This window comes from Oncorhynchus clarkii, unplaced genomic scaffold (assembly GCF_045791955.1).
Source record: "Oncorhynchus clarkii lewisi isolate Uvic-CL-2024 unplaced genomic scaffold, UVic_Ocla_1.0 unplaced_contig_14128_pilon_pilon, whole genome shotgun sequence".
Lineage (NCBI taxonomy): Eukaryota > Metazoa > Chordata > Actinopteri > Salmoniformes > Salmonidae > Oncorhynchus > Oncorhynchus clarkii.
The window spans coordinates 127,501-140,322 of NW_027258073.1; the positions used below are offsets into that span (position 1 = coordinate 127,501).

The window sequence follows — 12,822 nt, forward strand, 5'->3', positions numbered from 1 at the left end:
CACAATGCTGTCCAATAAACATCTAATAGAATCACCTACATCACAATGTTTTCCAATAAACATCTAATAGAATCACCTACATCACAATGCTGTCCAATAAACATCTAATAGAATCCCCTACATCACAATGCTGTCCAATAAACATCTAATAGAATCACCTACATCACAATGCTGTCCAATAAACATCTAATAGAATCACCTACATCACAATGTTTTCCAATAAACATCTAATAGAATCACCTACATCACAATGTTTTCCAATAAACATCTAATAGAATCCCCTACATCACAATGCTGTCCAATAAACATCTAATAGAATCCCCTACATCACAATGTTTTCCAATAAACATATAGTATAATACCCTACATCACAATGCTGTCCAATAAACATCTAATAGAATCACCTACATCACAATGCTGTCCAATAAACATCTAATAGAATCACCTACATCACAATGCTGTCCAATAAACATCTAATAGAATCACCTACATCACAATGCTGTCCAATAAACATCTAATAGAATCCCCTACATCACAATGCCGTTCATTGTAAATCAAATGAAATAAACAACACCCAACAACAACAAACCTGCGGCCTCTGAAAGTGTGAATCCTCCTCTTCCTCCTGGACCTGTCCGTCAATTGGTAACCGAGGCAACTCCCCGCTTTCCTGTGCCTCCAGGAAGCTGAAGGACGTCTCAGTGAGACGGGCTCTGCTCTGCCACTTCTCCTCCGCACGCAGCCTGTCCACGTGGCCCCGCTTTCTGACAGGAAGCACAATAACACATACATATGTATACACACTACATGACCAAAAGTATGTGGACACCTGCTCGTCGAGTATCTCATTCCAAAACCAGGCCCCGCTTTCTGACAGGAAGCACAATAACACATACATATGTATACACACTACATGACCAAAAGTATGTGGACACCTGCTCGTCGAGTATCTCATTCCAAAACCATGGACATTAATATGGAGTTGGTCCCCCCTTTGCTGCTATAACAGCCTCCACCTCTTCTGGGAAGGCTTTCCACTAGATGTTGGAACATTGCTGCTATAACAGCCTCCACTCTTCTGGGAAGGCTTTCCACTAGATGTTGGAACATTGCTGCTATAACAGCCTCCACTCTTCTGGGAAGGCTTTCCACTAGATGTTGGAACATTGCTGCTATAACAGCCTCCACTCTTCTGGGAAGGCTTTCCACTAGATGTTGGAACATTGCTGCTATAACAGCCTCCAGTCTTCTGGGAAGGCTTTCTACTAGATGTTGGAACATTGCTGCTATAACAGCCTCCACTCTTCTGGGAAGGCTTTCCACTAGATGTTGGAATATTGCTGTGAGGATTTGCTTCCATTCAGCCACGAGAAGTAGTGAGGTTGGGCACTGATGTTGGGCGATTAGGCCTGGCTCACAGTCAGCATTCCAATTCATCCCAAAGGTGTTCGATGGGGTTGAGCTCAGGGCTCTGTGTCGTCCAGTCAAGTTATTCCACATGGAAACCCATTTCATGAAGCTCCCGACGAACAGTTCAGTGCTGACATTGCTTCCAGAGACCGTTTGGAACTCGATAGTGAGTCTTGCAACCGAGGACAGACAATGTTTTACACTCTACGCGTTTCAACACTCAGCGGTCTACCACTTCAAGGCTGAGCCGCCCCTACCCTAGTTTGGGAAACGACCCCTAGTTTGGGAAACGACCCCTAGTTTGGGAAACGACCCCTAGTTTGAAAAACGACCCCTAGTTTGGGAAACAACCCCTAGTTTGAAAAACGACCCCTAGTTTGGGAAACGACCCCTAGTTTGAAAAACAATCCCTAGTTTGGGAAACGACCCCTAGTTTGAGAAACGACCCCTAGTTTGGGAGACGATGACCCCTAGTTTGGGAGACGACAACCCCTAGTTTGGGAGACGACCCCTAGTTTGGGAGACGATGACCCCTAGTTTGGGAGACGGCAACCCCTAGTTTGGGAGACGACCCCTGGTTTGGGAGACGACCCCTAGTTTGAAAAACAACCCCTAGTTTGGGAGAAGACCCCTAGTTTGGGAGACGATGACCCCTAGTTTGGGAGACGACGACCCCTAGTTTGGGAGACGACCCCTGGTTTGGGAGACGACCCCTGGTTTGGGAGACGACCCTTAATTTGGGAAACAACCCCTAGTTTGGGAAACGACCCCTAGTTTGGGAGACATTGTAAGACCCAAATGGTTTCTTCTTACTTTGATTCAGGCACCTGGATGACCAGCTCGTCGTATGGGTCGTCACGGTGACGGTTGGGAGGAGTCCCGGGGAAGAAGGTGGACACTCTGAAGGGTTTGGGCGGGGCTCGGGGGTGCAGCTGTCCGTCAGAACCTCGCAGCGTCACACCTCCACCTGGGGACCACAGGTTACAGAACGGGTGTGTTACCTGGGTGTGAGGGCCGTGTGTGTGTGTGTATGTGTGTGTGAGAGTGTGTGTGTATGTGTTACTTGGGTGTGAGGGCCGTGTGTGTGTGTGTGTGTGTGTGTGTGTGTGTGTGTTACTTGGGTGTGAGGGCCGTGTGTGTGTGTGTGTGTGTGTGTGTGTGTGTGTGTGTGTGTGTGTGTGTGTGTGTGTTTGTGTTACCTGGGTGTGAGGGCCGTGTGGGTATGTGTGTTACCTGGGTGTGAGGGCCGTGTGTGTGGTGTGTTACCTGGGTGTGAGGGCCATGTGGGTGTGTGTGTTACCTGGGTGTGAGGGCCGTGTGTGTGGTGTGTTACCTGGGTGTGAGGGCCATGTGTGTGTGGTGTGTTACCTGGGTGTGAGGGCCGTGTGTGTGGTGTGTTACCTGGGTGTGAGGGCCGTGCGTGTGGTGTGTTACCTGGGTGTGAGTTCCGTGTGTGTGTGTGTGTGGTGTGTTACCTGGGTGTGAGGGCCGTGTGTGTGGTGTGTTACCTGGGTGTGAGGGCCGTGTGTGTGGTGTGTTACCTGGGTGTGAGTTCCGTGTGTGTGTGTGTGTGTGTTACCTGGGTGTGAGGTCCATGTGTGTGTGTTACCTGGGTGTGAGGGCCGTGTGTGTGTGGGTGTGTTACCTGGGTGTGAGGGCCGTAGGTGTGTGTGTGTGTGTGTTACCTGGGTGTGTGTGTGTGTTACCTGTGTGTGTGTGTGTGTTACCTGGGTGTGAGGGCCGTGTGTGTCTGAGGGCAGAGGGGCTGATCAGGGGTTCGCTACCCGTTCGGAACACTGGGGAAATGGGGGCGGGGCCTACGGCCTCTGATTCACCGCTGTGAGGCGCACCTGGAGGGAGAGGAGAGAGGTGTTTGTTACCTGAGCAGAGGTGGGAATATACGAGTGTGTGTTACCTGAGCAGAGGTGGGAATGTACGAGTGTGTGTGTGTTACCTGAGCAGAGGTGGGAATGTACGAGTGTGTGTGTTACCTGAGCAGAGGTGGGAATGTATGAGTGTGTGTGTGTGTTACCTGAGCAGAGGTGGGAATGTATGAGTGTGTGTGTGTTACCTGAGCAGAGGTGGGAATGTACGAGTGTGTGTGTGTTACCTGAGCAGAGGTGGGAATGTACGAGTGTGTGTGTGTTACCTGAGCAGAGGTGGGAATGTACGAGTGTGTGTGTGTTACCTGAGCAGAGGTGGGAATGTACGAGTGTGTGTGTGTTACCTGTGCGTAGGTTGCTTTCAGACTGTGCTGATTGGATCGAGGGTCTTCTGCCCAGATTCTCCAGGTTGGCTGGCTGACTCCCACTCCTGAGAAACACACACACAAACAATAAACACACACACACACACATAACAATACACACACATATAACAATACACACACACACACACAAACACTAACTATACCAAACACAACACAAAAGAGTATCTATGTGTGTGTGTGTGTGTGTGTGTGTGTGTGTGTGTGTGTGTGTGTGTGTGTGTGTGTGTGTGTGTGTGAAGCCACCTGAGCAGTGTGTTAGTGACGTGTAGTGTGTCCATGTGTGATGAGTTGAAGCTGAGTCTCTTGTTGCGGTCTGGCTGTGATTCCACCCCCACCCTGTCGAGGGCGCTGTTGCTGGATCTGTTGCTGGATCTGTTGCTTTCTAGAGGAGGGAAGAAAATAACATATAACAACTGAGTTGGTGATCCTCCGGAACACAACACTTAATCATGTACCTCCACACCATATGTGGTTCTGACGCAGTTCATTCATTAATTACCAATGTTTTTGACAGACTGACAGACACAGAATGATAGACTAACAGACTGACAGACACAGACTGAGACACAGACTGAGACACAGACTGACAGACACAGACTGACAGACACAGACTGACAGACACAGACTGACAGACACAGACTGATAGACAGACTGACAGACACAGACTGACAGACACAGACTGACAGACAGACTGACTGACAGACAGACTTACTGACAGACACAGACTGATAGACACAGACTGATAGACTGACAGACTGACAGACACAGAGTGACAGAGTGACAGACTGACAGAGTGACAGACTGACAGACTGAGTGACAGTGACAGAGTGACAGACAGAGTGACAGAGTGACAGACTGACAGAGTGACAGACAGAGTGACAGAGTGACAGACAGAGTGACAGAGTGACAGACTGACAGACAGAGTGACAGAGTGACAGAGTGACAGACTGACAGACAGAGTGACAGAGTGACAGACAGACTGACAGAGTGACAGACAGAGTGACAGACAGAGTGACAGAGTGACAGAGTGACAGAGTGACAGAGTGACAGACTAACAGAGTGACAGAGTGACAGACTAACAGAGTGACAGAGTGACAGAGTGACAGACAGACTGACAGAGTGACAGAGTGAGACAGAGTGACAGACAGAGTGACAGACTGACAGACTAACAGAGTGACAGAGTGACAGACAGAGTGACAGAGTGACAGAGTGACAGACTGACAGACAGAGTGACAGAGTGACAGACAGACTGACAGAGTGACAGACAGAGTGACAGACAGAGTGACAGAGTGACAGAGTGACAGAGTGACAGACTAACAGAGTGACAGAGTGACAGACTAACAGAGTGACAGACTGACAGAGTGACAGAGTGACAGACTGACAGAGTGACAGAGTGACAGACTGACAGAGTGACAGAGTGACAGACTAACAGAGTGACAGAGTGACAGAGTGACAGAGTGACAGACTGACAGAGTGACAGACTGACAGAGTGACAGAGTGACAGAGTGACAGAGTGACAGACTAACAGAGTGACAGAGTGACAGAGTGACAGACTGACAGACTGACAGAGTGACAGAGTGACAGACTGACAGAGTGACAGAGTGACAGAGTGACAGAGTGACAGAGTGTGGTCCAGTGGTTCGTGGCTGGACCCCAGCAGTGTAGATTGGAACACAACCCACTGCCTTTCTGACCGGCAAACTCCTCTACTTTTCCTGCAGTGTGTTCTATCCACTGTGACAGTGTGTTCTATCCACTGTGACAGTGTGTTCTATCCACTGTGACAGTGTGTTCTATCCACTGTGACAGTGTGTTCTATCCACTGTGACAGTGTGTTCTATCCACTGTGACAGTGTGTTCTATCCACTGTGACAGTGTGTTCTATCCACTGTGACAGTGTGTTCTATCCACTGTGACAGTGTGTTCTATCCACTGTGACAGTGTGTACTATCCACGCCGTCTGTGGGTCCTTACCGGTCCGCTCTGCCTGGCGCTCACTGATGACACGTATAGGCAGGGAGCGTGTGATTGGGTGATAGACTATGGCGCCAGAGGCCTGGGAGACAGGATGACGTCCACCCACGTGGAAACGCACAAGGGCGGGAATGTTGTCGAAACGATCCCCTTCAAACTGGAACAGCTCACGGGAGTAACCCTGGAGGACACACATCGTTATAACACACACACAGACCCACGTCAAACCAGTCCCCCCCTGGAGGACACACATCATTATAACACACACACAGACCCACGTCAAACCAGTCCCCTTCAAACTGGAACAGCTCACGGGAGTAACCCTGGAGGACACACATCATTATAACACACACACAGACCCACGTCAAACCAGTCCCCCCCTGGAGGACACACATCATTATAACACACACACGGACACACGTCAAACCAGTCCCCCCCTGGAGGACACACACCATTATAACACACACACGGACCCACGGACACACATCAAACCAGTCCCCCCCTGGAGGACACACATCATTATAACACACACACAGACCCACGTCAAACCAGTCCCCTTCAAACTGGAACAGCTCACGGGAGTAACCCTGGAGGACACACATCATTATAACACACACACAGACCCACGTCAAACCAGTCCCCCCTGGAGGACACACATCACTATAACACACACACGGACACACGTCAAACCAGTCCCCCCCTGGAGGACCCACGTCAAACCAGTCCCCCCCTGGAGGACACACATCATTATAACACACACACGGACACACGTCAAACCAGTCCCCCCCCTGGAGGACCCACGTCAAACCAGTCCCCCCCTGGAGGACCCACGTCAAACCAGTCCCCTTCAAACAGAAAGTGAATAGCACACACACAAACACACACCTTCTTGGGCCGAAGGACCACCTTAATTATCTTGAAGTGCATGGGCTCGTCCTTCCAATAGCAACTCAAGACATAGTCACCGGGGGAGGAGGCTGTGTCACGAACCAGGAAGTCACCATCTCTCTCCAGCAGAGCCTCTGCCCCCTAGAGAGAGAGAGAGAGAGATTGAGTGTATACCTCTCTATCTATAGGTCCATGGTACCAGGTGTGTGTACCTCGATGGTACCAGGTGTGTGTGTGTGTGTGTGTGTGTGTGTGTGTACCTCTCTGCCTATGGGTCCATGGTACCAGGTGTGTGTGTGTACCTCTCTGTGTATAGGTCGATGGTACCAGGTGTGTGTGTGTGTGTGTGTGTGTGTGTGTGTGTGTGTGTGTGTGTGTGTGTGTGTGTGTGTACACCTCTCTGCCTATTGGTCCATGGTACCAGGTGTGTGTGTGTACCTCTCTGGTTATGGGTCCATGGTACCAGGTGTGTGTGTGTGTACCTCTCTGCCTATGGGTCCATGGTACCAGGCGTGACTCCTCAGATCATCAGTAGATAGCTTTAGTTCCTCCTCCAACTCCTTCTTCAGAGAGTCCATCTCCCTGCTACCTCCAAACACCTATACAACATTACAACAACATTACAACTACAACAACAGACTAAAATCCATCTCCCTGCTACCTCCAAACACATGCACAACATCACAACCACGTTACAACAACCTTAAACTAACATGTATCTCCCTGCAACCCCTGCACACACACACACCTACACAACAAGAATAACCTTGAACTAACCTTATCGCAATGTTAAAGAAATGGTGTGATAAACATTGGGCTGACTGAAACTTCACAGGAAAAACACCCACAGGCCTGAATGTTTTGGTGAGTGTTGTTTCAGCATGTGTGTCTGTGTGTGCAGGGCCGGCCCTAGCCTTTTGCGGGCCCTGGCCTTTTGCGGGCCCTAGCCTTTTGGGGGCCCTAGCCTTTTGGGGCCCCTGTCCTTTTGGGGGCCCTAGCCTTTTGGGTGCTCTGGCCTTTTGGGGGCCCTGGCCTTTTGGGGGCCCTGGCCTTTTGGGGGCCCTAGCCTTTTGGGGGCCCTAGCCTCTTGGGGGGCCTGGCCTTTTGGGGGCCCTAGCCTTTTGGGGGCCCTAGCCTTTTGGGGGCCCTAGCCTTTTGGGGGCCCTGGCTTTTTGGGGGCCCTAGCCTTTTGGGGGCCCTGGCCTTTTGGGGGCCCTGGCCTTTTGGGGGCCCTGAGACAGATTTGTTTGGGGGCTCCACACCAAGCGGGCACCATTTATTTTTGTGCCCCCCCGCCCTCTTGACAATGGAGAGCAAAATGTTTCAAAGTTAATGTTCTGCAATTCTAAAATGTTGTAGTTTTAAAGCAAGTTTTCTTTAGTTCGACATATTTTGCCATGGAGCGGAGAGAACGTTTAGCAATTTTATAACAGATTTTATGCAGTTCGACTCATCAATAACTAAATCAACGGTTTCCCCATGGAGGTCAGGGCCCCGGCCATGAGCCCGGTCGGTATTCAGCCATGTGCCCGGTCGGTATTCAGCCATGTGCCCGGTCGGTATTCAGCCATGAGCCCGGTCGGTATTCAGCCATGAGCCCGGTCGGTATTCAGCCATGTGCCCGGTCGGTATTCAGCCACGTGCCCGGTCGTTATTCAGCCACGTGCCCGGTCGGTATTCGGCCACGTGCCCGGTCGGTATTCAGCCACGTGCCCGGTCGGTATTCAGCCATGTGCCCGGTCGGTATTCAGCCATGAGCCCGGTCGGTATTCAGCCATGTGCCCGGTCGGTATTCAGCCATGTGCCCGGTCGGTATTCAGCCATGTGCCCGGTCGGTATTCAGCCATGAGCCCGGTCGGTATTCAGCCATGTGCCCGGTCGGTATTCAGCCATGAGCCCGGTCGGTATTCAGCCATGAGCCCGGTCGGTATTCAGCCATGAGCCCGGTCGGTATTCAGCCATGTGCCCGGTCGGTATTCAGCCATGAGCCCGGTCGGTATTCAGCCATGAGCCCGGTCGGTATTCGGCCATGTGCCCGGTCGGTATTCGGCCATGATTACTACAAGATAACTGGCTAGGGGATAACTTATTGTTAGCTGACATGGCTAATTGAGTCTGGGGCCCTGAACGACCGCTTATGTTGCTGCCTGGAGCCGGCCCTGTGTGTGTGTGTGTGTGTGTGTGTGTGTGTGTGTGTGTGTGTGTGTGTGTGTGTGTGTGTGTGTGTGTGTGTGTGTGTGTGTGTGAGAGAGCTCACCTTCAGCTGACTCAGGTATGCAGTGACACTCCTCCTCTTACTGAAAGACAGAAATAACACATTTACTAACGTGGACTTTCTCTGTCTCTCTCATACTCCTCTGTCTGTCTCTCTCTCTCCTTCTCTTTACTAAAGACTGTGTTTGACTTTTGTTAAAGCCTATTTTAAAGGTAAATACTTTGAGCCCAACTAGCTGCATAACAACAACAGCATCCTCTGATATGATGTTCCTAAACAACAACAGTATCCTCTGATATGATTATATGATGTTCCTTCTGATGTGATGTTCCTAAACAACAACAGCAACCTCTGATATGATTATATGATGTTCCTTCTGATGTGATGTTCCTAAACAACAACAGCAACCTCTGATATGATGTTCTAAAACAACAACAGGCCTCTCTGATGTTCCTAAACAACAACAACAGGCCTCTCTGATGTTCCATAACAACAACAGCAACCTCTGATATGATGTTCCTAAACAACAACAGCAACCTCTGATAAAAAACAACAACAGCAACCTCTGATATGATGTTCCTAAACAACAACAACAGGCCTCTCTGATGTTCCATAACAACAACAGGCCTCTCTGATGTTCCATAACAACAACAGCAACCTCTGATATGATTATATGATGTTCCTAAACAACAACAGGCCTCTCTGATATGACGTTCCTAAACAACAACAGGCCTCTCTGATATGACGTTCCTAAACAACAACAGGCCTCTCTGACATGATGTTCCTAAACAACAACAGGCCTCTCTGATATGACGTTCCTAAACAACAACAGGCCTCTCTGATATGATGTTCCTAAACAACAACAACAGGCCTCTCTGATGTTCCATAACAACAACAGGCCTCTCTGATGTTCCATAACAACAACAGGCCTCTCTGATGTTCCATAACAACAACAGCATCCTCTGATATGATGTTCCTAAACAACAACAGGCCTCTCTGATATGACGTTCCTAAACAACAACAACAGGCCTCTCTGATGTTCCTAAACAACAACAGCAACCTCTGATATGATTATATGATGTTCCTAAACAACAACAGCAACCTCTGATGTGATGTTCCTAAACAACAACAGGCCTCTCTGATATGACGTTCCTAAACAACAACAGGCCTCTCTGATATGACGTTCCTAAACAACAACAGGCCTCTCTGACATGATGTTCCTAAACAACAACAGGCCTCTCTGATATGACGTTCCTAAACAACAACAGGCCTCTCTGATATGATGTTCCTAAACAACAACAACAGGCCTCTCTGATGTTCCATAACAACAACAGGCCTCTCTGATGTTCCATAACAACAACAGGCCTCTCTGATGTTCCATAACAACAACAGCATCCTCTGATATGATGTTCCTAAACAACAACAGGCCTCTCTGATATGACGTTCCTAAACAACAACAACAGGCCTCTCTGATGTTCCTAAACAACAACAGCAACCTCTGATATGATTATATGATGTTCCTAAACAACAACAGCAACCTCTGATGTGATGTTCCTAAACAACAACAGGCCTCTCTGATATGATGTTCCTAAACAACAACAGCAACCTCTGATAAAAAACAACAACAGGCCTCTCTGATGTTCCATAACAACAACAGCAACCTCTGATATGATGTTCCTAAACAACAACAGCAACCTCTGATAAAAAACAACAACAGGCCTCTCTGATGTTCCATAACAACAACAGCAACCTCTGATATGATGTTCCTAAACAACAACAGCAACCTCTGATATGACGTTCCTAAACAACAACAGGCCTCTCTGATATGATGTTCCTAAACAACAACAGGCCTCTCTGATATGACGTTCCTAAACAACAACAGGCCTCTCTGATATGACGTTCCTAAACAACAACAGGCCTTTCTGATGTTCCATAACAACAACAGCATCCTCTGATATGATGTTCCTAAACAACAACAGGCCTCTCTGATATGACGTTCCTAAACAACAACAACAGGCCTCTCTGATGTTCCATAACAACAACAGGCCTCTCTGATGTTCCATAACAACAACAGCAACCTCTGATATGATGTTCCTAAACAACAGGCCTCTCTGATGTTCCTAAACAACAACAGCAACCTCTGATGTGATGTTCCTAAACAACAACAGGCCTCTCTGATATGATGTTCCTAAACAACAACAGGCCTCTCTGATATGATCTTCCTAAACAACAACAGGCCTCTCTGATATGACGTTCCTAAACAACAACAGGCCTCTCTGTCTGTTCTACACACTATAACAGGCCCAGTTTTCCCCAATCCCGTTAAACAGCAGGTAGACCCGTCTATTGTTCCCTCTCTTCTGTTCCTGGCAGAGAGTCAGAGGCCGGCTTGTCTTGTAACACACACTGCCAAACTTCCCCTCGCCAAGCTGAAGGGTGCAACTGCAGCCCACCATTCGGGGTGTTCCTGCATGTGGGCATTACTGCATCTGCAGGACCCCATCTCAAGCATCCCATTTGTTTCTTCAGGAACACGCCCCCTCGAGGATCCCATTGGTTCCTGTATGACCGCCCCCCCCCCTCAAGCATCCCATTGGTTCCTGCATGACCGCCCCCCAACCCCCCTTAGAGCAGGATATCTTCATGCTTGGGACTCTTCCAAAGGGAAATAAAAGTATTATATGAGTTTCTTCACCCCCCCTGTATCTTCACCCCCCCCCCCCCCCCCCTGTATCTTCAGTGCCAGACAGGCTGGAACAAAGGACATGCTAGCTAGCTACCGTTGTCACCCCGCCCCTTCTTCTGTGGGGTTTATCGGCAGCTGGCATCCAACTCCACCTACTGTACTGGAGAGCCCCGCCTCCCGCCTGTCCTGGTTTAACAATGACCCAATAGAAGTATAAAGAGGGATTCCTGCACGTGCAGGAACGCCCACATGCAGGAACGCCCACGTGCAGGAACGCCCACATGCAGGAACGCCCACATGCAGGAACGCCCACATGCAGGAACGCCCACACGCAGGAACGCCCACACGCAGGAACGCCCACACGCAGGAACGCCCACGTGCAGGAACGACCACGTGCAGGAACGACCACGTGCAGGAACGACCACGTGCAGGAACGCCCACATGCAGGAACGCCCACATGCAGGAACGCCCACATGCAGGAACGCCCACATGCAGGAACGCCCACACGCAGGAACGCCCACACGCAGGAACGCCCACACGCAGGAACGCCCACACGCAGGAACGCCCACACGCAGGAACGCCCACACGCAGGAACGCCCACGTGCAGGAACGCCCACGTGCAGGAACGCCCACACGCAGGAACGCCCACACGCAGGAACGCCCACATGCAGGAACGCCCACACGCAGGAACGCCCACACGCAGGAACGCCCACACGCAGGAACGCCCACACGCAGGAACGCCCACACGCAGGAACTCCCACATGCAGGAACGCCCACGTGCAGGAACGTCCACATGCAGGAACGACCACATGCAGGAACGCCCCAAATTGCAGGCTGCACTTGCACACTTCTCTCACCAAGTGTCAACCTGCTCCCTCCCACCCGCCACGCCCGGTACGTTCCATTATACATCATCAATCAAACAGGATTAATGTGTGATAAAATCTGTCAAAGCTTGTTGACTTGTTGATTTGATATCTGCAAGGCGGTGCCGTTAATAGGTGGCGGTTTTGGAGGAGAAAATCAGAACTTCAAAGCAGGAAGCAAGTCAATAGTGTTCGGACCAGCTGAGGAAAGTCAGTAAACAAATTCTTATTTACAATGACGGCCTACCCCGGTCAAACCCGGGTGGCGCTGGGCCAATTGTGCGCTGCCCTATGGGTACTCCCAATCACGGCCGGATGAGGATACAGTCTGGAATCGAACCAGGGACTGTAGTGACGCAGTGCCTTAGATCACTGCGCTGCAGGATTGAGAGAGATCCCTGTCAATGACGCTCTCGGGAGCGCACACAGGATGGAGGCCGCTGCCCAAGGTTAACTAGGCTATGCGAGTTCACTGTGTGAAGAGGAGATGTCTGTCTTTCCGTCTTTTAATAGC

General features: G+C 50.0%; 1 protein-coding gene across 3 annotated transcripts in view; it reads right to left on the reverse strand.

Annotated features, from left to right (window-relative positions):
- LOC139395219 (breast cancer anti-estrogen resistance protein 3 homolog) overlaps positions 1–12,822 on the reverse strand; it is a 32,242-nt gene that overhangs the window by 6,284 nt on the left and 13,136 nt on the right. For all 3 annotated transcript variants that reach the window (XM_071142869.1, XM_071142868.1, XM_071142867.1), the window contains 9 exons: positions 8,799–8,838; positions 7,024–7,140; positions 6,539–6,682; positions 5,654–5,834; positions 3,923–4,061; positions 3,638–3,723; positions 3,138–3,260; positions 2,224–2,377; positions 590–764 (listed from right to left, as the gene is read on the reverse strand). In XM_071142869.1, the coding sequence (XP_070998970.1) occupies positions 590–764; positions 2,224–2,377; positions 3,138–3,260; positions 3,638–3,723; positions 3,923–4,061; positions 5,654–5,834; positions 6,539–6,682; positions 7,024–7,119 (1,098 nt within the window). In that variant the 5' untranslated portion in view covers positions 7,120–7,140; positions 8,799–8,838. The remainder of the gene's footprint in view (positions 1–589; positions 765–2,223; positions 2,378–3,137; positions 3,261–3,637; positions 3,724–3,922; positions 4,062–5,653; positions 5,835–6,538; positions 6,683–7,023; positions 7,141–8,798; positions 8,839–12,822) is intronic.